This window comes from Corvus brachyrhynchos, unplaced genomic scaffold (genome assembly GCF_000691975.1).
Source record: "Corvus brachyrhynchos isolate BGI_N302 unplaced genomic scaffold, ASM69197v1 scaffold101, whole genome shotgun sequence".
Lineage (NCBI taxonomy): Eukaryota > Metazoa > Chordata > Aves > Passeriformes > Corvidae > Corvus > Corvus brachyrhynchos.
The window spans coordinates 3501729-3525558 of record NW_008237239.1 but is presented as its reverse complement, the minus strand read 5'-3'; the positions used below and the strand labels follow the sequence as shown (position 1 = coordinate 3525558).

General features: G+C 38.8%; 2 protein-coding genes and 1 long non-coding RNA gene across 12 annotated transcripts in view; 1 reads left to right on the top strand and 2 right to left on the bottom strand.

The window, feature by feature from the left end:
- The window catches only part of LOC108445555, a 58544-nt gene extending 58341 nt beyond the window's left edge, over positions 1-203 (bottom strand). For both annotated transcript variants that reach the window (XR_001860443.1, XR_001860444.1), the window contains exon 1: positions 100-203. This is a non-coding gene — a long non-coding RNA (uncharacterized LOC108445555). The remainder of the gene's footprint in view (positions 1-99) is intronic.
- Positions 1-3379, top strand: part of KCNT2 (potassium sodium-activated channel subfamily T member 2) — an 87928-nt gene extending 84549 nt beyond the window's left edge. For all 6 annotated transcript variants that reach the window (XM_017729706.1, XM_017729708.1, XM_017729705.1 and 3 more), the window contains one exon: positions 150-3379. In XM_017729706.1, coding sequence (XP_017585195.1) covers positions 150-261 — 112 coding nt within the window. In that variant the 3' untranslated portion in view covers positions 262-3379. The remainder of the gene's footprint in view (positions 1-149) is intronic.
- A 3353-nt stretch (positions 3380-6732) lies between these two features.
- On the bottom strand, positions 6733-23411 carry LOC103612748 (beta-1,3-galactosyltransferase 2). 4 transcript variants are annotated; one of them, XM_017729699.1, is made up of 5 exons: positions 23324-23411; positions 18088-18189; positions 9529-12804; positions 9131-9211; positions 6733-8315 (listed from the first exon to the last, which is right to left on the bottom strand). In XM_017729699.1, exon 5 carries the CDS (start codon positions 8303-8305, stop codon positions 7229-7231), a length of 1077 nt encoding a protein of 358 aa, XP_017585188.1. In that variant the 5' UTR covers positions 8306-8315; positions 9131-9211; positions 9529-12804; positions 18088-18189; positions 23324-23411; the 3' UTR covers positions 6733-7228. The 4 variants fall into 4 exon arrangements, with proteins under 4 accessions (XP_017585188.1, XP_017585190.1, XP_017585191.1 ...); XM_017729701.1 differs by having other exon boundaries at positions 9529-10214; XM_017729702.1 differs by having other exon boundaries at positions 9529-9692.
- Positions 23412-23830: the final 419 nt, after the last annotated feature.

The following is a 23830-nucleotide window of genomic DNA, read 5'->3' as shown; positions in this document are numbered from 1 at the left end:
ATCTAACCAATGCTACCACAGGAATGAAACTAAGCACCTTCAATGTAAGTCTCTAAGTCTTCCCCAGATCTCTTCAACATTACAGCTCTATACACTTACCCTGGCTTGCACCACCTTGTTTTAGTAACAGCTGTGATTTCTTTTTGTAGATACTTGATCCGACCCGATCCACTGACTTACGTTCCAAATGCTGCACCCAGCCGAAAGGACAGCTTCTGCAATACAGTGGGACAGGACACCAGGGAGGAGACACAACTTTGATATGTAACTCACCACACAATTCAGAGACAATTTTATACACATGTTGTTTCCACTAACCATTTTGCAAACTGAGTGGTACATTTTATCAGATTTTGGAAACAAAATGACAGTGGGTAAGTGACCAAATGCAGAAATGTGGTGCCTAGAAACTCAGAGTTCAGGGATTTTCAGGCTTGTGGCCTGTTCAGTATGGTAGTTGAACTTTGTCAGCCTAACAGAATGATGACACCTGTTGTTATTTAACCCATATGAACAAATGTCAGATTCCACCATGTTTTGCTTAGATGCTCCTAAGCGTATTTATGCAGCTGGCAGCATGTCAGTGACTGAGCTTCTGACCTACATCAGGTTATCTGATGCCCATAGAGAGACAATGCCTAATTTGTAGTAGCAAATATGTTAATACCTAAAGCTGCCAACAAGGCTTTGCGTGTCAAAAACTCAGTCTTTGAAATAATTTTCAATCTCAGCCTGTTGTGCATTTGTATTAGTACAGATTAGTTTCAGGCCCATTGTAGCCTCCAGGACCTGAGTTTTTGTTCCTTGGGTTTACACAGATCAGGTTGAATGACACAACCTGGTCACACTGCAGAGGTTGAGATTGAGACCCATCAATGGAAGAGGAGCTCAGCTGCAGGAAAGCCCCTCTCATCTCACACAGGCAGCCCCCCCACACTGGCAGAAAACTGGGAAGTTCCTGTGTGAAGCTGCATACAGTGGTAGCTCAGGTGAAACACAGCCCTTTGAACCTTGGTGAGTTTTTCTATAGAAGCCTGATTAGACTATAAACCCAAAAGTGAGAGCATCCCTCCAGGGAATGATTCCTACAACAAGCCCTCAACATTTTCATGAATATGCCAGAACTGCAGTTGTCCAAAGCATTTCATGCCCAGTCATCCAGATTACCCAAAAGTGATACATTTTCACATGAAATTATGTATCTCATTGAAAATTAAAGTAATTTATAACCCATTCCACAAAATGAATGTAATTCCATATAGTGTGTAAAAGCATTATGGAACTAAAAACTACTTTGGCAGGAACTACACAAGAAAGCATCTGCTTGTGTAGGAAGCAACCACAAATGGTCGAGCTCTCTAGAGAATTAACCATGTCTTTCCATGATCTTCCAAGATCACTATCACAAAGGGGGAAGAACATACTTAAGGTTTTAAACCCCCTACTGTTATAATTATCCACAAAGAACTGGTACAAGAAATTTGGCAGGTAGCCTAATATGGAAAAATTGATTATTCTCTGAACTCCCCTGTACAAGCAGGACTACTAAAAAAAAAAAAAAAAAAAAAAAATCAGTCAAAACTGTTTATATCCTCTTTTATTTTAATTGCTAGAAGTACATTCTGTTTCTGAAATCAAAACCACAACCAAGTTGCCCAGTGAGCAGCTCCTGAATGTGTGCATGTTTATCAGCATTGTAAAGATATTGAAATCACTGTTCGTATCAGGAATGGCAACAAATCTGCTCTTACTTCTTAATGATTCCTCTTAATGATTCCAAGGTTTAACAATTCAGTGTTTCTGCTTAGAGTCCATTATTGTTCAGTGCTTTTCCACACACTAGGCATTCATCAGATTATTCACAGGTAAAGTATTTCAAATGGGCACTGTGGGAAACAAGGAAACAATTGAAGCAGCTGCACAGACTGAAGTCTTCATTTTTTCAAGAAGCAGTATATGGTACAGGATCTTGTCCAAAACCTGCCATAGAAGTTACCCAAAAGAGTTTGCATGTGCAGTGTGAATAACTTTTCTATTTTTAATACCTTCAGGGAGAAGACTCTATTCCAGTTGAATATTTTTTTAAAAAATACAAGCTTCTTAAAAATGTTCACTCCAAAATATTAGGATGATCTGTTTATTCATACTGAAGGCTTTTCTAATGGAGTAGGAGAGAGGATTCCAGAACCATGGCTATCCTTCAGCAGGCAAGCTGGATACTCTGCTTTTAGTGGGAGTCAAGGTTCACAGGAATTACCTGTGTGTGTGAGTGTGTGTATAGTACGCACCACTGATTTAAGGACTCTCTGCCAGAAGGATCCATAGCAAGGGCTTGAGTCCTCATATTTAACAGCCCATAAAGCAGCAGAAACACGCAGTCAGGTGTGTCCATTTCCCCACTTAACTCAGCAGAATTGCTGCTCAGCTAGATTGGAATAGTGGCATCTAATGTGACCTGGTATTTCTCCAGGCTTAATGAATTTCTAATTGCTCATTAGCCCCAGAAGATTTGCTAAAGCAAACACAAAGACAGCTGGAGACACTTGGAGTCCCTAAAATGAATGCAAGGCAATCTTTGTGAACAAAACACTTAGTGCTCTTCAAAATCTGCTGGAAGACAAGCAAGGTCATAAAAACTGACAGCTTCTGATGAAGCAGAAGTTCTAATAACCCATGAATAATATACCACAAAGTTCAGCTATTCAGAATAATACTGTCTTTCATGTTGAAAGCAGAACAGGTTTGCTTCCTCTGGAATATCTTCACAGACAGACTGCATTCTAGTGGGGTTTCAGTTTTTCAAGACCACCCTGAGCACCACTACATTAACCCTGAACGAGACAATATGCACAGTCTCTCAGTGGCCATGGATATGATTCTTTAATGCTCGTCCTACAGGCAATCTTATATTCACACACTTTTTTCTCATCATCGTTATCAGAAATGTAATACAAGCCTAAGTGGACTGGAGACCAGACTGAGGAACAGGAATCTCAAGGCTCAGTGCTGGAGAAGGGATGATGAAGTTCGAGAACAAGCAGGGTCAAATGACTGTTGAACAGAGGAGTTTGAGCTGGCAACAGTTCACTCAGTAGAGAGAGAAATGTTGAGCTGTGAAAAAAAGATTATTTCTATCTGTGCTTAGCTGTATCTGTTTCTCCTTCTGGCTCACTTGTATCAACAATGCAAAGATGCCCATCTTCCCCAACACTGCCTTAGCCCGTCCAAGCAGTTTGGTACCCGGAGTCACAGACCCAGAGAGGGAAGTGCTAGCTGATAATAATTGCTTCATTCTCAAGGGAATGTCCAGCAAAGCCAGGCCTATCTATGAAAATGTGTTACCTAGTCTGCAATAAAAAAGTCACAAGAACTCTTTCAATGGCATGCAGTGTGTTTCCTTAACTGTGTCACTCCAATTCCACAACACACGTGAATTCACATACAAAGGAAAAAACAAAGTTTTTGAGTTTTTAAAACCTGCAGTGGAATGAATTAGTGAAGTTGTAGTATTTAGTCTCAGAAATTAAAAGAGCAGTTATTTCCCAGCATTGATATTTTTTCTGCTCACAAACAACTTTGTCCTACAACTACACTTTATTAACTTCCAAGTATACAAATACATATTACTGAGTATTACACGTCTTTATTTACCAATGCACCAAAAAATAAGCTAAAGAACAAATAAATTTTAGACTTCAGCAGTGGAAGAGAATTGAAATGACATCAAATGCACCAGAAGTAACACACGATTCTATAGCTTCTAGAGGGCTGACAGCAACCACTCTGTAATTTTGGAACATATGGGATTTTGCAGCATTGAATTCCACTTGATATCCAATGGAAACAAGTCACTAAAATCTGGAAATGAATCAATTACAAGCAGTTCTATGCAGGTACATCAAGGTTATAAAAATACTTTTTCAAGGCAGTGCTATAAATGTAGAATTTATAAAACAAAGCAATATGCATTAAATATGGTTACAATTCTTGATATTCTATTAGAAGCAACCCTACCCTCCTTGAAACAGATGTACAATGAATAAATGTCTAAAGAACAGCACTTCAAATGTTCAGCTACTGTTCCTTGTGCTTAGTACAGAATATGCACTGCAAGGATACAGGAAAAGAGTTACTAATTCATATTAAGTTATGAGAGATGACCCAGACTTTGCTTCTTTTCATCTTCTGAAGTTAATTGAAAATATTAATAATAATGTTGTTCTATACTTAATTATTGCCTCCACTGCCAATGCAAGCATGTCAGTAATGGTAATTCAACACAAGTATAAACTCCTGGGAGGCTTAAAAAGGCAAATATTTCTACTTCACGAAGTTAAAAACAAGCATTTGACATTTCTGTGAACTAAATGTTCTGCAAAATCTAGACTTTAAACTGTTACAATTTGCAACTGGCCCATGCCGACCAGGATAGAGACTGGGAGGCAAAGAATGGAGATGAAAGAGTAAATACTACTTCATGTGCCTGAGGTATCTCAGACAAGTTGGGGTACCCGAATGGGTTCTGCACAGGGCTCTGACACCTTTAAAGCACACAGGTACCACACTAGTGATTTGACCAATCACTACCACCCACACTACCAACTACTGACCATAGGAAAACATCTCTAGATCATTTCCTATTTCTTTTATCCTTTCACCAGTATGGGCTGGCTGATGAACTGGTTCATTTTGCTGGCAATTCTATGTCTTTTAATAGTTTTAGCTTTGGTATTTATTCCTGCTAGGAGTTATAAACTCTCACTGCCTTCATAACTGTACAGTGGTGTGGCAGACTCCACAGACTCCAAATAAAAGCAGGGAATTTGTATCTTTATTGCCTTTCATTTGTGCTGCTTGTGCACTCAGCTTCAGGCTATGGTGAAGCCTCCACTACCTTATCTTATACAATCATGGAATCATTAGGGTTGGAAAATGCCTCCAAGATCATTTAGTCCAACCTTTCACCAAGCACCTCCGTCCCAACTAAACCACACCACTGAGTGCCACGTCCAGTCATTTCTTGGACACCTCCAACAATGGTGACTCCACCACTTCCCTGGACAGCCTGTTTAAGTGCTTGACAACTTCCATAAAGAAATTCTTCCTGATGGCTGACCTGAACCTCCCCTGGTGCAGCTTGAGGCCATTTCCTCTCATCCTGCCACTTGTTGCCTGGGAGAGGAAACCAACCGCCTTTCAGGGAATTGTAGAGAATGATACGGTCTCCCCTGAGCCTCCTGTTCTCCAGGCTCCTCATCAGACTTGTGCTCCAGGTCCTTCACCAGCTCAGTGGTCCTTCTCTGGACTCACTGCAGCATCTCAAAGTCTCCCATGGACTGGGGGGCTCAGAACTGGACACAGGATTTGAGGTAAGGCCTCACCGGTGCTGGGCACAAAGGAACAGTCCCTGCCCTGGTTCTGCTGCCACACTACCCCTGATAAAAGCCAGCACCCCCAGGTGCTTTTCTGCTGGGTCCCCATCTTCAGTAATTACTGAATAACCTGGAGTAATTACTGAATAACCTGGAGAACTTTACTGCCATTCCGGTAATAGGGGAATGCATGAGGATTGGGTTTGACTTTTGTGGGTTTCATGCTCACCTTCATGGGTTGTTATTGCACAGTCATGACATGGTGTTCCCCACTCAGGGAAAGGGAATGGACTTCGGAGTTCAGCTCACTACGTTGTTTCAAGTAAGGCAAAGGTGTCAGCTATACAAGATGTCATGGCTACTGTCAAGTAATCCAGCACAGGATACCATGTCTGCTTTCTTCTTCAGTCACACTGGAATGCCACATGAGTACATTTAATGGTTGTTAAGATCCAGTTTTAAGGTTCTTGGAAATGCCTCTGCCCGAATTAGGGTGCAAATGAGACCATATGCCAGTGACAATAGTAAGGGTTTTATTTGATGGTAAATATGAGAGAGAGAGAAAGAAAGACAGAAAGAAAAGACAGAAAAGACAGAAAGAAAGAGAAAGAAAGAAAAGAGAGAAAGAGAGAAAGAAAGAAAAAGAAAGAAAAGAAAGAAAAAGAAAAGAGAGAAAGAGAAAGAGAGAAAGAGAGGGAAAGAGAGAAGGGAGGAAGGGAAGGAAGGGAAAGAAGGAAGGAAGGAAGTAGAAAATAGGTGGGAGGGACAGAAAGAGTGACGGGACAGAATAAGGAAAATATCACCACTCTGTGGATCCCAGCGATCATTGATCCTCTCCAGCTGGTCTCTTGGTGGTGAAGGCCCCCCCAGAGGGCACAGAGTCTGATGGGTGTACATGCTCAGGCTGGGTGGGCATGTCCAGCCACGTCCCCCTGGGGTGGGGTCAGTCTCTCACAGCAGACTCTGGTCTATTGCATCACGTGCAGCCCTGTGGGGCCAAGCCTCTCACTTGGAAGTCCTGTGGGTGTGCCCTGTGGGGTTGGGGGTTCCACAGCTGGGCCAGTTTGTGTAACGGAGGATGGGTGTTCATTGCCTCTCACCAGAGGTTGCACCATGCACCCAAAACCTCGTCCTCCCCCCTCGGCTGGGCTGCGGTCTGTGTAAACCTGGCTTCTGTGAGCTCTGCTCTCCCCACACCCCAAACTCACCTGGGGATAGTTGCAGCTGGTGGCTTCGGCCCTTTCTAGATGCATACCTTTCCCTCAGCCTGAGATGACTGAACAATGAATTTCCCTTTATCTAATCAATAGTTCGACTTTCAGTTCAAAGTCCCACTCTTCAGGGAGGCTTCTTCGGTTGTAGCTTCTTTATAATGAGCAAAACTTCATATCAATGTTTGAGGCATGAACTATTTTCAGTCTCTGACAGTGGTGCATAGGCAAATTACATCTGAGCAGTATAAAATTAGCACACTAACTTATTAGTTTGTAATGTAAGGTAAATGTGTCAGCTATACAAGATGAAAAAATAAATTTCATTGCATCTTCTTTGCTTTTTCTTCAGTAGGGTTGATATGGCCTCTTGCTATATTTTAAAACAGTATAAAAATTAATTGATCCTTCATCCAAAACTAAATAATGTACAAAGCAGTATTTACTCAACAGAGAAAGGCTTCTTTATGAAGGAAAAATCCTTTGAATTCAACCTCATACAAAACCTAGGCACCTGATTCAGGATGTCCCTGGACCTTGAAAGTGATCACTACACAGATGTTCTGTTCTTACTAAGAAAACATCTGCAGCTTTGTCCATTGTCAAAGAAAGTTCCTAGGATGCTCCAGGATGGAGCTTTCTTTTCTAACACGTGTTTTCCTTCTCTTGCAGTGTTTCCCAGTAGATTATGTGCTCATGTGGTGAAATGTGATGAGATGTAATTATTTTATTGTACACACAAGGTGAAAATGGGACCTTGTGTATGTTAAACAATGAATGAGGTGGAGGTACTATTTTTACTCCCTTTGCATTAAGACAAAACCCTACATAAACATCTTCCAAATGTATGAATTTAACTGTTAAAGAAGCGTTGACGATTTTTGCAGCCAGGTCTCCAGAAAAGACGTAGCCAGTTCCTGAACAAAAAGGGTGGTATCTGTTACCTGGGAATTCTTCTTCTGAAATGTACCATTTACTGGCTTTATTCCGAATAGGCCTGTGCCCTGACATTAAACAGCCTGTGAAATAGTTCTGTGTGGAAGGTGGGAGAGGCCTGAGGAGCTTCTCAATCAGGTGCACTGTATTGACAAAAACGTCACTGTCTGTCTTCATAGCAAACCTCGTGCCACTGCAGTAAGAGGCCACCCACCTCATGCCCATCAGAGTTTTAAGAGTTAAGTTGTTGTAGGTGTCCAGGAAGTCCTGCTGGATAATATCATGATATTGCTCGCTTTCTCTCAGCAGTAAATCCTCATTTGCATCCTGGGTCTTGATGCCAAGCAGGAACAGCCGAACGATGTCAACGCCTGGAACCGCAGTTTCATTCCCCCAGGTCTTTCGGATGGCGTTTCTGTGCTGAAGTTCAGCTGCAGTTGTTGATATCAGCAATACCAAGAAAGGTGCTTTATCTTTGCACTTCTCTTCTTCATTAATAATGAACGTAAATGACTGTGTCGAAGTGGATGTGTTTTTGTTCTCGGATTTCTCATTTTCCGGTGGTAGTTCTCCATTTTCTTTCCCTGAGATTTGTTTGAAATTTGGAAATACTTTTTTAAGTAAACTCGCTTCACTTTCCATGTGACGATCATCACTTTTAGCAAGGCGAGCAGAATTATAAGAATAGGAAATCAAATATATTGCTGTAAAAAAGATGGCAAAAACCAGGAAAAGATTTCTCTTGGTGCATTGCATAGGACAGAAGAATCCACTACAGTAGCTCATGTTGGCAGCCCTGAAAGGATGCACAAAAAGCACAGATATTTTGTCAGAAGAGCAGCTAATTTGTCATTGTTTTCCTCTGTGACACAGCAATATAAAAGCCACCTTCAGGATTCTGGTCCTTCAGGATTCCTTTCATTTTGTTATTGTTAAAAATATCTTATTATTTGATTTTAGAATGAATTGAAAAAAATGTTCATCAAAGACCAAAAGAAAAAAAACCCTAAAATTTCGTTATTTAGTTTTCAGGCTTTTCTTCCTAAGAGAAATACAGTATGCTAAAAATAGTAAGAAATAAATGAAACTAAATAAATACACTATTAAATGTAATAATTTCATCAGATAGAACAGAAATTATTCAAATCTGTATTTAAATATTGAAATATATGTCAAATATAAAGACAGCTTAACTTCCTGTAGGCTTTACAAAAAGTTATCACATAACTGAATCATCCAAAGTTAATGAAATATTATGATTGATTATGGATTCACAGTGTTGGAGGCTATCATGATAAATCAAAAATTTGATACATGGCTGAAAGTGATTGTCTAGGCTCTATAAAACATTCATGCAGATAGACTTTGAGATCAACTGCCCCCTGCCAGCAACAAACTCTGCAAAGAATGCTTGAAACAAGTGGCTTGGGCTAGATCCATACATTTTAAATGGCTTCAGCTGAAGGATCCCATCCTCCCAGACTGCAAGGACACGTAAAGTATTTGCACTGGAACTCTGCAAATACTGTCACTTTGGGTAGTTCTTTGGGATTCCCATAATAGCCAGTTTCAAATTCTGGCTTCTTTCAATGAAACGATATAGAAATTTACCTAAGTCTTGGAGATGCTCCACAGTTTGCAGGGAGAAGGAGATAATCACATGTATCCCTCACACCATGAACCGGTAAATTCCTGGAGGGAAGTGCAAGTTAAATGTGTTAAAGTGCTTTTCTGGTCTCTGAAGGGTTCTCTACATGTATTTGAAAGGGAGCTGCAGAAGTACAGTAAATCAGATTTTTTCAGATTTTTTCGTGCCAAAACACTACGTAACAGATGCAATGTGTGTAGCTCCCAATCAAACAGCAAAATTAAATACTTATCATCTTTGAAAGTGCAGGTTCATCCCCGCCATACAGCCATGGTATTTTTTGATGGATTCTTTAGTAGTTTCTTGCTGCTCCACAAAGAAATGACAGATTTAGAAGGACTGAAATGATCAGGAATCCTACCCTCTGTTCCTATGGAGAATCTGAGGACAAGCTCACAGGTCCTTGAATTTCTGTTCTAAGTCTTTTCCAGAGGAATTATGTATTAACACAAAGGAAAATGCAGCAGGACCTTCACTCTTCTGTTTGATAAGGTAAAAATACTCTGTTGCTTGTAGCAATGAAGCCTGTAAAATGAGACTGGATTTAATAATTTTAGAATAGGCAACAGAAATGCAAAGTAAGAAATTCATTTATGCTCAACTATATTAATCTGGATAAAATAGATATCGTATAATCTGAATATAAATGTGTGGTGGATAACCCTTGGCCAGCATCCAAACATTCACCCCACATGCTCACCCCACTTTCCCTCTCCTCAGGAGGACAAGGGGAGAAAATAGGATGAAAGAGTCCATGGGTCAAGATAAAGGACAGGAAGATCACTTACTGGATACCATCTAGGACAGAAAAACCTGGCCAAGATGAATTTAAACGTATTGCTATTTGGGTAGTGAGAAACAGAGACGAAAATATAAAACAGTACATTTTCCCCATTTTTGCTGGGCTCAACTCAACTTCTTTTCTTGCCTCTTCAGCAGCAGAAGTGGGTTGGGGATTAAGGTCCTTCCCTCATCCTCAAGTTCAAACAAATCTGCTCCAGTGAGAGCGCTCTAAGGGCCACAGTATCTTCAGGGAATGTCCTGCTGCTGTAGGTTGAGAGGAAAAGGGCATAAGGGTATTCTGTGATAAACTGGTCAATGGTTTGATGCAGCTCACATCTATCACACACCTATAAAACATTAAGAACGCAGCAAGTAATAGCTTAGCTCTAGCAATCTTCCATCTTACTTTTTTGGCTCTTTAGAAACTGTATATTTTGGCATCATACATTATTAAACATCCAGGATCCAAAAAACAAAGTAATGTAGAAAAGAGCGTGGGCAGTACGACATCAGAAGTCAAGAAGCATTTCTGTACCCATTACTTGCTTTACTGTTATTTGAAATATAAGAACTTCGGCACATGAAAATAAAAGAGCAGAGGGTAATTTTCAAAGTTCTAAATGCATTCAATATTCTAAATTTTCTGGATTAAACTAAAAATATTTTGTCAAAGTCTTTGACTTCTGTTTGTTTTGACAGCACAATTCCATTAGGTGAAATCCTGGTGCCACTGTGGAAAGAACAGAAACTTCTAAGAAGACTTTTCTAAGAGGCAGCTAGAAGACTTATTGTTTCAGCTTTGATTGAGTTATTACAAGATTAGTAGAAAATTCATGCTGCTAAAAAGCAAATGGTACCTATGTCTTCAAAAATAATTACAGTTTATCTTGCTTATGACTTTTTAAAATGCCAAGAAGCTCTCAAAATACAATACTCCTTTTCTATTATAATTTTTCACAGAAAAAAGAAAAATACTTTAGAAATAAATGCTTACCCACAATAATTACCCATACCATTAAACCAAAACAATTATAATTATGGAAATTATTTTTCTAAAGCCAACTGTGTAGCAAAATGCAGTGTGTATTAGGTTGCCTTGGGATACACTGATTATTCAGATGCACACGCATTTAACTACATTCAGATTTTAAAATTGCTTCATATGTGCTAAAAACCCCCCATAATTAGGCCTTATTAAAATAATAAAAAGGAAGAAGACGACTGAAAAGGAGTAGAGAAAAACAGGAAAGGAATTAGAAAAAAAGGAAAATTCATATGGTACTGTTTCTTTACATTCCTGTTTATGTTATCTTTTCCTTATTTATTGAAAAAAGACAGATTTGACAGCTTATGAGTGAAAATCTATCTCACTGCATTCTAATTCTATCCTATCTCATCACAGATTTTGGAAGGATTTAAAAATAAAACCCAACTCCTCACATTGTAGTGATGGCTTTTCTTGGTCTTAAAATCAAGAGTCAAACACGGTTAGAAAGGGGAAAAAGGGATTTTACCTTAGTATTTATTTTAAGGATCTTTAGGTGCACTACGTCTAGGTCGAATGTACCAAAATGCACACCCTAATGCACACTCCCAAAAGATCTGGTATATATTATAGGTTTTATTAATTAGCATACCTATCAAAGATTCTTCAATGAGAGGCTTGAATGAGCCCCTCTCCCCAAGGAGCCTTCCCCTGGATGGTTCTATCTTAGTTTACAGAATGTGTTCTGGAGAGGACTTTGGGGTCTGGGACACGCTATCTTCTACTTACGAAGCTTCTAAAATGTTTAGTCTCTTAACAAACATGTCGAAGAACGTAGGCAAAAAGCACTAGGAATACAGAAGTTGTAAAAAGGTATAACAGGAGTATAAAAGAAAAGGCAAAAATTTTCATGGCATCATTTCTCACTTTTTAGAGGCTAACAAAACTCTACCTTGTCTAGTCTCTACTCTACGTTACCCGCAGAACCAGTTTACACAACCAGCTGCTCCACAGGTTATTACACAAATAACAACTACAGTTACAGCTATTATAAATGTTTCTTTTACCCAGGCCCAGTTTGGTAACCATGAGGTGAGGGTATCAAAAATATGATCAAATTTTAAGGTGTTATTTTTAGAAGCTACTTCATGTAGAATTTGAGTTCACTTCCAAATTTTATCTAAATCTTAATTATCCCACTTTGGTCCACATAAGAACTTCGGACACATTTTAGATCACAGTCTTATGCAAATCATGGGGTGAACTTTGAACCATGGTAACCAGTTGGGCAAACAGCAAACATGTAAAAAACAGTTTAAACTGCATCTTTCTGATTTGTATCAGTCTCTCTTCTTGGTGATTTCGGGAGTGAAGCAAAAATTTTCATGGCATCAGTAGCAATGGTTTGATATTTTCCCATCTTCTTGAAGTAATGAGTTTTAAAGTCAGGCCGTTCCAGGTGCTCCCACAAATGGCAAATTTACAAGTAATCTTTTGAGGAAATGTCAGGTGTGTTTGAAGGTGCAAACAGTAGGCTGGCAGAAAATACTGGATAAAGCTGATTTAATCTCAAATTGCCGACTGACAAACACATCACAGCATCTTGACTACTTGGTCTTGGTTTAGTTAAGCCAGCTTTAGGCATATTGACTAAATGTCCATAAATGAGCTGGGGAGTGAGGGAAGAAGAGGAGATGCACCCACCTAAACTAAAGGCAGCGTCTCCTGGAGAGCGGCTCGGTCAGGGCACTGCCATGTTCTGCAGCCCTTCTGGCTCAGCGCAGACTCACCAGTCCCTTGGGAAGAGCAGGATGTGCAAAGTCCTGGCCCCACCTCCTGCTGGCTCTGTAGGACCTCCCAGCGATGGCCCTGGAGTCAGTGAGATGAACCAATAACTGCCCAACCCCTCTTTTTTGAAACCTGTATTGAATTTCAAATCCATGTACCACAGGATTTGGAGGATTTGGAGGATTAACTTGGGCATCGCAGCAAAACTTTTTCTTGGTGGTTATAAAGAGAAGCAGAGATTGCAGTTTCTGTCTGTACTAGTTTATGGTTGGGTTACAGGTGAAAAAAAGCTGTCTTAAAACCACACAAGGAGCAGAGAGCTGCTTGTACTCCCTTTTACCGGCACCATTTGGCTTCCCAGAGAACCCAGGTAACCCTTCTGTGGTTTGCATATAGAAACTCATCTAAACATGCACTGCTGAGGCGTGACATGGATCAGTGCTGGAGAGAAGAGAGTGAGGAAATAAAATTATCTTGGTATGTATTGTTGGAAAGGTCTACATTCCGTTTTTCAAAATTTGAAATAGGATGTTTTTAAGAGTAAAAGATGTGATATGTGATCTTTAAAACCACTGTCTGTTACAATGATTACAGCAATTTGAACAGGAAATGGCTTAATTAACTGTGAAGAGAATTAAACACTTTGCATAAAGCACTGAAGAAGTATATTAATAACAATTGCACATATTTAAAGGAGCATATGGAATTAATTTAAGAAATGTATAAAGTATTTATCTGCTAGGGTTGTGTAAAATCTTTGTATATGTCCTTTCCTGATTTAAATTATGCCTAGACTGAGCTACTTTCATCAAAATGCTACTTCAACACAGAAACAGTACTTTTTTTTTTTTTCCAATGGAATACTTATTTATTTATTTATTTTAAACCAGAAATATGTGAAAAACTGAAGAAGAATTTTAGGTTCTTTTTTTCCTTTACATAAGTACTCTGTGGATTTAAAAACAGTCTCCAAAGAGAATTGAACAGCAAAAGCTATCCTAGAATTTGCTTGTCTCTAGTTAGCTGCTGTGTGGTTTTCTTAATGTACACACAAACATGGCTGCTAAATACTTAATCATATAAACAGCACAATTCCCTTCCTGTTTTTATGCAAGTGAAGTGCAATAAAATTTGTCATGGGACAAAAGGAGAGCAGACTGCCGGAGAGGAGCCAAGAATTTCTTGTTAGTCTAACAAAAGTATCCTATCAGAAAATATCTACTGGTTTAATTTAATTATTACTAGCAAAAGGGGGAGTGAAGAAGGTGGGGGAAAATAGTTCTACACACAGTCCCTGGTATCTCTCTCTTTTCTGTCACGTCACACTCACCTTGTTTAATGCTCCTCTGCTGGGGTCCTATGAGTAGTGGCACCAGATTTTCTCAAGAAGATGGACAAGGAGAATAGTTTATGGCAAATTGCCAGTGCCTCACAGTCTCTACCAGGAGGAACATCTTGATGTTGATGGCAGTGTCTTTGCTACCCAAGAACTCAGCAGTGCTAATTTCTGTGTGTTCTGCAAGACACCACTTTGCTCTTTCTTTCTTGGTTCTCAGTTGACATGAAGCCTGATTTTATTACACGTGCTCTGTTGACTTTGGGTATTTCCTCCTTCTGTTCTTTAACTAAATGACACTGACTAAATTCAGCTTTATCCAGCTGCCAACACTGCATTCTAGCAATAAGTACTTAGATACTCGTCACACTTTTCCTTGGTTATCATCCCATATGTACATTCCCCTGTACTACCCTATACTTCCCTTTCAGAGCCATGGAACAGGTACTCAACACAAAATAGCTATTTGCTGCAGAAATAAAGACAAATAACTCGCAGGTGTTGGGCCACAAAGTTGTGGAAAGCCAAAGTAATCAAGTAACTACACAATTTGTTGTCCCAGCTTTAAAAAGCTAGAACAAAGCTCCAGCCCTCATCCTGTTAACTGACCTGAAGAAAGAAACTTGTGAACTTATGGGAACTATAAGCAAGGGTGTGCTTAGGAGCATAGTGGAGAGAGTAATCTAGTAATGCTACAGCAATTTGCTGTCTCACATCTGGGTTTGTGTTTGTTTTGTTTTTCTTTTAATTAAAATAAACTGCATTGCCAGCAATTATTAGCAGTATACAGATAAGAGAACATTGGTTCATATCTACATGGATCATGTGGGAATTTATGAAAGGTGCCAGGTGACCAGTCTCCCTTAGAAAATGCCATTCTAGTGGAAAGAACAAGGACACTTCTGAGCAGTACTTCTAAAGGATAACATCCTCCACAGTTTTAGGTTCTTTGGCAGATGCAAACAGAATATAAGTATTCACCTGGATAAACAAAGTGTGATGCTGAGAATGAACTGCTGGTCTACAGATCTCCATAGAGAACTAAACAGAGACTTTAGCATGGTTTTTAGACCACAAGACACCCCAAAACAGTATCAGTTTTAACCATGTCATTTCTGACAAATGTCTGCTTGTACCTTTCTAATGTGTATTTAAATAATTTAAACCCTGTAATCTTCCAAAGCATCTATTTAATGTAATGCCTCATTACACTATTTTCTTAATCCAAACTGATATTCCCATGCTACTTAAATTCATCACCTCTTGAAGCATTGAAAAAAAAATACTCTTTTTCTCTGTGATAACTTCTCCCTTGTCCCTTCTCAGACTTAACTTGACATGTTTGCTGAACTCCCAACCACTCTCATTTCTCCTTCTTAGTTCTCTCCAGTGGATCTACATTTACCTGAAAGGACAAAGGGGACTCATTACCTCAGGTGAAGCCTTTCCCTGGGGGAGGAGAATGGAAGGATTACTTTATGTGTCCTCCAGGCTTTTGCACACTTTTTTCTTTTTTCTTTTTTTTTTTTTTTTTCTAAACCATTAGATTGCTGATCCGCATGATCTGCTGTGTAGTGATCCACTTATTTCTGGCAAAGCAGTAAGTGTCTTCGGTGAGCTCAAGGTGCTTCTACACAGATTATGGAACTGTTGTACCTTCCATTACAATCACTTTAGACCGTTTCCTGAGTTAGGCTTTAGAAAGCTGTGTGATCACTGTGTCAGTCATTGTCACTGCAGACACAGAGCACTGACCACCCCGCTGAATATTTCTTATCTATGTACTATGGCACAGAAGATATTTGACTCTTTAAAGATATTCAGAAGTGCATCATTTAAATAAAAATGTAATCATTTAATGGTTTAATTAAATGATTTGCATATAATAATTTAAAGGCAAAAAGAGGTGCTTGTATTCAAGCTATAAATACTCTTACATGTCTAAGCAGAGGCAAAATAGATAAAACTTTCCTACCTAGAGAAGTGTGGGGTTTTTGATGGGAAGGGTTTTGTAATGACGCCATCTTGTGATCATGGCCAAAATGATGCTGTCTGCAAATCCAGCAGTGTTTCATTTTAGCTACTTGAGGCTCAGGCAGTGAGTGAACACACAACGTCAGCATCAAACTGATGGCATCGGGTACCTATCGGCTTTGTCCCTTTTCTTTGTTTGACCCAAACTGTTTCCCCATGGTTGGCTTTTCATCAGGTGGGTCTTCAACAGATAATCCAAACAGAAGGTGCCAAACACAGCTCCTCATAGTTTATGAATGTTAAAATCCCCACAAACTTGAGGTTGCTGCATATAAGGAACTGGCTCTAGAATTTCTTTGAAAATTATACCTCATACAGAGTCTTCTATCCAGGTTTATTTAGGAATTTACACATACCATTTTAACAGAAGTGGGTCTTTGCAAGGATAATACTACTTCACTATACACAGCCACCTTCAATATCTGCATTTTACTATAATTAACTAGAATTAACATGTAGATAGGGCAGTATGAAAAATTCAATTTAAGATCTGGAATCAGCAAGGAGAGAGTTTATATTTTAAAACAAACAAAAAAAGTAGCTTAGACAGAGGTTGGAAGCATGAGACTCAATATTTGCTTGTTTGCTGCAGCTGTGTCTGGATTCTTAACTAAATTTATCATGGGCACAAGAACCAGATCTGCATCCCTTTTCTTTATTAACTTTAGTACTTGGCTAAGTTTTTATAGGAATTATAATAAGTTAGAATAGCTATTTGTATTAGAGATGTTTGGATAATTTATATTTTATAATTAAAAATTCCGACAATAAGGAGTTTCTTAGATCAGTTACAACAAAAATTAACATAAATTTAATTATGGGTGTTTATGTGTGGGTAGTTCATAAACAACTAGTCTGCAGGATTAGTGTCTCCTGATGCCTTATGTGGAGACCTATAAAAGCTGCAGGATGCTGAAAGTCTTTCTTGCCTCATCTCTTGGTTAGTCATGAACTTCTGTAATTTAATTCAGCAAAAAATGACATTTATAAAGCTTCATTATTTGCTGGAACACGAGCTCCTAGTTCTGTCTCCACAGGGGGATATGCACATGGAAAGTCCTGAGCATTTCTCTTCAGCTGTCACTGGCTGTAATTCAAGGGACTTGTTCACTGCAGGGACCGAGAATGTTCCTTCACCAGTGGAACTGTGGATCTCGTGTTCTTCTGTGCACAGGCTCACCACAGGAAGTCAAAACACAGGATGGGAAAAGCAGAACCCTCTCCAGCTGGGAAAGGCACTGAACCAGCTCTGTCCTCTCCTGGATAGAGTGCTACCTTCATCTCCCTGTGGCGGCTGCCACGTATTTTAATGTCACTCTTATGCATCAGGCATGAGCAATGAGTACTCCTCAGATCTCCAAAAGATGAAATCAAAATGTCCCCTTGTTGGACTATTCTGACCCAGAGGTGAGGTTAGGGGGAGATGGGCAGAAGCTGGCAGCCTTTCCCACACAGCTGCTGCTGTGAGCATGTGCAGAGACACTACACAGAGACCCTGAGAAACGCCCCAGTGAAAACACAGGCACCAGTGGATTTTTAGGTGCTGTGGGGATAGATGGGAGTTTAGTTGAGACTTTCAGTTTTCCCTGTATACATCTGAATTTCACACTGATCTTCCTTTATGCAGTCCATTGCATTTGGTAAATAATTTTCTGCTGCATTTGATAAATAATTTCACTATCTAAAGCCACACTGTATTTCAAGGAGACCCAAGGTGATGTTGACCATTGGAGCTCCCAGGATTGTTGACGGCTACCTGACCCAGGCACGGGTTTTACCATCTATATTTTTAGGTCTGTGTTTCTTTTCTAAACCTTTAAAACAAGCTGCCATAAATGAGGGGGGAAATCATCTTCATTCAGGGCTTGTAAGGAAAAATTTGCTTGTATAAAGAATTATATCTTACCAAGGAAACTATGCCATGAATTCCACGCAAGATTAAATCCTCATTTTCAGACAATTCCAAAGAAATACCAGCATAGGGATCTGCATACCTCTCATCATCTAACTTGGCCAAAGACAGCTGCAAATCCAGATGTGAGGGTGTTTGGTCCTCCAGCATAACTGTTTCAAAACCCCAGCATCATGTTTCAGTTCTAAAATAATGAGAAGATACAAAGAGCAGGGTTAAATAAAATTTAAAAGCACCTTTACTTTCCTGAGTGAGAATGTCTAAACTATACCCTTCACCTTTCTGCTGGACCCCCAGGCACTTACTCTCAGTCCTGACAGTCAAGAAGGACTCCTTTAGGAGCTGTTTAGCAAGTTGTCATAGTTGTCACTGTCAGGCAGTTGCACTGTCACATTTGGACAACTTTCAGCAAAATGGGCCATAAAAGGGCAAAATTTTGGTGTGCAAAAGGCACTTCAAAAAGGGAACGTCTTACAAGTGTTTTTAATATCTTGTAAGATAAAATATATTCTGAACTGATTCGTTTAACAAATTCTGGGAAGGAAGATTTTTCTCACTTTACAGTTTAAGGGATTTTGTGATTTTGTGCTACGTCTTAAATCCTCCACTAGGCTAAGAAGAAGGATGCACTGAAATGATTATATTAATCATACTGGACTGAAGGATGAGTATAAACAGGACTCGCTTTTCTGGCACTCATGCAGATGTTCAGGTTACACAGTAGAGAGAACAGTTTTCACTGGTATGGAATGCTCTACAAGCTGTACTGTGGTTTTACATAACTAGTTCAAAGTATTTGTATGTATTAGTTCAAAGAGGAACTATCAACTCTTCTGTGGGTGTAACTGGTATTCCTTTATCGTGGCTTAGTCTTAGCTGGGCCTGTAGATGGTGGTGTAACCCCACTAATAATGTAGTGACATATGAGGATATTCATTTTTGTCACTGGCCAATACCCAGCTCATGTTACAGAGCAGTCATAAAATCCATGTGTTATCAGTCTCCATAAAACTAGCTGGTAGTACCAGTTCAGGTTTTTTTGGAAAACTGTCTGGTTTACAGCATCTGAGTTTGCCTTCTTACTGTCCACGACAACCAAATCGTTATTTCCTAGAACAGATTGCACAGAAAACACTCCACTGTAATAAAATAAGAATTTTTTTTATGTTCCCGTGGGGGGAAAAAATTAGAATTGTCATTTTAGTCTGGTACCTAAACAAACACTACTTTTATGTCAGCAAAGTTTAAAAAAGTAGCCTTGTGGGAAAACAAATTCTTAGAATGTATCACATAGTCTTTTCAGTACATACTTTTGTAGTGCTTTAAACATCAAGAGCAGAACAAGAAAGTAAATTTGGAATATTTACCAATAAACTTCATCAATTCAGAATGAACTTAAGTGTAAACTGCCAAGAAAAATGAACGTCTTCTACATTAAACAATGGGTTATGAAGACTGAGCTGATTGCATTGAAATGATTTAATGGTTATTTTTTGATTCAAAATAAGTTTCACTTCCTGTGGACAGAGTTTCTGAGTTAGAAAACTCAATTTTCAAAATCCCTTCTACAAAGCTTGAAGAAATTGTACTTTCCTAGTCATTATGGAGAGCACAGGAATAGACCAAACCTTTATCAAGACACTTACTCAGTACATTGTACATAACATAATGAGATATTTTTAAGTTCTTTGATCACTTCTCAGACTGGATTCTGAAAGGAAGGATAAGATACCCTTTCCCTTATGTCATGGTATGTGTCGTGGAGTATGTTCCCAGCACACTGTTTCGTGGGATCCTCTTGACTGCATGGGAATTCACATCACAGGAATTGTGTGACCTTGTTCATACAAGCATAGTTAGCTCACATCATTCGTGAACAAATGAAGAGGGTTTAATCCACAGGCTTCTCAAACACAAAACATTACCTGCAAGGCAGATTCAATGCTTTTGGACTGATATATGTTATTCCTACACTCTGTAAATGCCTTGGGTTCTGTGCTTCTGAAGCAAACCAAATATCAAGTAATTGCAGTCCTGAAAATGGATATATATCAGTGCCATGTATTATAGAAAAAACTTGTGAAATCAAGATAAACAGCAACATATTGTCCTAAAAAAACCCCTTTTTCCCTGAAGACAACAAATAGAAAAGCAAAAGATCAGCCACTAAAAATATTTGGCTTTCTAACATGAAGTTAAACTGTTACTTCCTTATCAAAGACTCAGAACTTTTTCACCAGAGTTCTGGATTACACTGTTATGTTTTAAAGACAAGACCATGAAGGTTAATAGGAAATTCTGTGAGCAACAGAAATTGTAAGTTCTGAAAAATTTATTACAGCATACTTAATGCATATGGCTGACCTAGAAAAGCAATGATGTATGCAATGTTCTAAAATTAGTATACGAAGTGGTAAAAACTGATGACTTTTGTGATGACTTGCATTCTTCTTCAGTTATGCTCTCCCTATTTCTCTTAGTGATTTCAGCTACATCATATAATGTAGTAGCTGAAAAAAAATGTAGTTAAAAATTGTCTCAAGGAAAGTACAGAAAGAAGTATTTAGACATGCACCCTTTTTTTTCCCACTGAGTTCTAATTTCTTCCATTTTCTACCACACCTTGAGCTCCTACATTTTGTTTACATAATCTATGAATCAGTTTTGTACTTCAGAACACTGTCATATATAACAAGAATCATAGTTTTGAACTGTAGGAGTTGTCATAACATGGAAGTAGTAGCAAAAGGGAAGCTACACTCAGCAGCAAAAGCAATGGAAAGCAAATTTAGTGATGCTGCACAGAAACTTTCCCAGCTCTCAGAATAGCACTTTGCTGGGTATTTCCCTCATAATCAAAAGTTCCCAAAGGAAGAAATGCTCTTTGCTATCCTCAGAGAATAAAGTAATCTAAAAAGCAAAGGCTCCAACTCTAGAACTCTGTGACCACTTCCAAATTTCTTACTTCATGTGAAAGCAATGAGATACTTTGTCTTTGCATGACTATCTTAAATACAACATAGTGTGCTAATAGGAAGGGAACAGAGAACTAAGAGCTGAAACAACACTAACGTGTCCTAAGTTTAGAGATAAGCAGGTCATTGTAAGCAAAAGACCAAGACCTTTGAAAAATCTGACAATATTTTAATATAAACAGGTTTGTTCTTTAGGATTAAAATCGTATGGAAGTAATAAAGTATTCTATTGTTTTATATATAGCAAGAATAAGAATCAATTGGAAGCTTCTAAGTAAATTTCGATGAAAAAAGTATATGCTTTTTACAAGCTGGCTGTTCACTTCGCCTGTGCATGCAGGAGAGTCCCTTAATTTTTCTGTTTTGGTGCTATCTCCATGGTCTTAGAAAATAATTTTTCCATCCAAACAAAACTGACCAGTGAAATGAACCTGGGTTTCACACATCCCAGAGTATTTCTTCACTTACTGAACCAACACACATACTCTTACAGGGCTTTTTCTCCTTTATATCTTCTATTTGCGGGCTGCAGAGAGGAAAACCATCAATTTTCAAATACATTGAAAAGGTTTTGATTGTTTATTGTTGTAGCTGAAACATTTCAAAAGTAGAAGTTTCCAGGAAACTGTCAGCACAAGTAAAAATACTTGAGGTGTGTTCATGAAATCCTGTTAAGCTAAATTTCCTGTAAGAGCATGGTGTGAAGGAATGCAGCTTTTGTTCCTCCTTTCCTTCATAGCTTGTTTCTGAGGTGTGGGAAATGATCAAACTCCTAACACCACCCTCCTCAATTTCTTATGCACAACTATGCAAATACAACAATTTAAAATCGTGCTTATGATTTCCTTCATTACGGAAGCTGCCATAATCACTTTATTTCCTTATAGAAACAGTTAAATCCCAAGTTATTTGTTCCCTTTTTTGTAAATAATAGTAAATGGTTCTTATGCTAGACAATTCAGATTATTGCTCACAAGGGCCATCAAGTTATGGATGCACTAAAGTGCAGCAAGAATAAAATATCTACCACCTTAGAGCTTATGAGGTGTCCAAAAATCTTGGAAATTCTAATGGGCTGTGATGTATTTTGCCACTGCAAGTGACTTTCACAACTTGCTGTGCAACAAATGATTTAACCATTGCCAATCTGTTCTTGGAAATTAAAGGCATTAATTAAAATGCACTTCCTTGTTACTTGCAATGCCATCCTCCTGTAAGCAGAAATGCATGGAGAAGAAACCCCCCTTCAGTGTGAACTTCAGCAAGAAGGGTAAGAACTAGTTTGACAAGCTTTTCAAATAGCCCCGAAAAAATGTTCCAGAAGCATTACTTCAGCACTAAGGTGGTGTTTGTGCAGGTCTGAAGATACGAGGTAGACTACAGAACCATAAAACTGATACTTGAGACAAGTACCATTTTACTTCTCTCTTGCTTCTGTTTCCAGCTTTCCTTTTCTTCATCCAGTTTTAATTTAACCTTTATGACTTGTGTAAGAATATCTATTTGAAACTGAAACCCTACCCTCTGTTAAGAGGATACATCCTGACCCAAACCCAATGTTCTTAGCAGTTTTAAATTCGGTATGGAAAAAAACCAACCCCAAAAGATCTCCTCTGTGCACGTACAATAAAATGTGCAAAGTACTCTATAACATAATACATAAACTTTATTTCCTACCTGTCTAACTGCACTGCGACATGATATACTTTACATTAGCTATTATTTCTGCAAATTCTCATTTTCTCTGTCAAATGATGCATGAAAGCGAGAATCACTACAGCTTAATGGAATAAGCCTCTTATCAGTGCTATATATCAAAGGCATCCCTCTATGAACACCTAAGGACAGAGGGATCATAAGTTCTAAAACAATTTCACTTGAATTCACAATAGGTCACTGGGTGTGAGGTTTTGCTGCTGCTGTTTATTTTTCCCTTGCTGTGCGGACAAGGATCAGCGTTATGCTGTTATTTGTTCTTTACAGGCTTATGTGTGCTGCAGGTCAGTAGGGGGTTACAGATAAAGAATGATGTCAAGAGGAACTTCTCTGTCTTGAAGAAGCACTCAACTTGTCTCTGTTGCACAAGTTTGGAAAAGAAAAAAGGCATATTTGAAATAATTTATGTAATAATATCAATGTTTCGTGTAACAGCATCAACATAATATGAGTAATATAATAATTAGGAATTGATGCAGCAGCAAAAAGAGGCTGGAAATAGTTTTTTATATCCAAGTCTTTATCACATAGGCTATGCCCAAAGAAGAGTGGCCCAGGTTTGGGGTAAGCTACAAGGAGCGATGAGGCAGGAGAGGGGAGAGAAAGAGAATTCAAGTCCATGACTACCTTGACCTGGGCTGATCTCCTCTGCATCTCTTCTGAGTCTGTGGTAACAGTATTTTGTAGCTGCAAGAGAGACAGCATGATTCAAGTACCATCCTGGAAGAGAGGAAAACAGTCTTTGATAAATAAAAATCAAATAAAAAATATTCCCAACTTACCTTTGTAGAGGGCAGAGGGAAGTCCAGGGCTGTGTAAAAGGTTTCAAACAGCACAGTAAGAATTCAGAAAACTTTTCATATATGCCCTCTTTTTGCACACTGTTGAAAGGCAAACTTCAGCTTTCATTTCTTTTAATCATATCAAGCTTATGATGTTGTGGGACAAATTGATTCTGACTGAAAGTGTTCAGCTGGCTGCCTACTACTACTTCCCTTTTCCACTTTCATTATCAAGTTGCATCTTAGCTAGATCTTCCAGCTATTTGGAGATTTAACTTATACAATCTCTGCTTCGTCTTAGTTGCACCCTCTTTTGGATTCAGTCAAGAGGTAATTAATACTTTTTTTACAG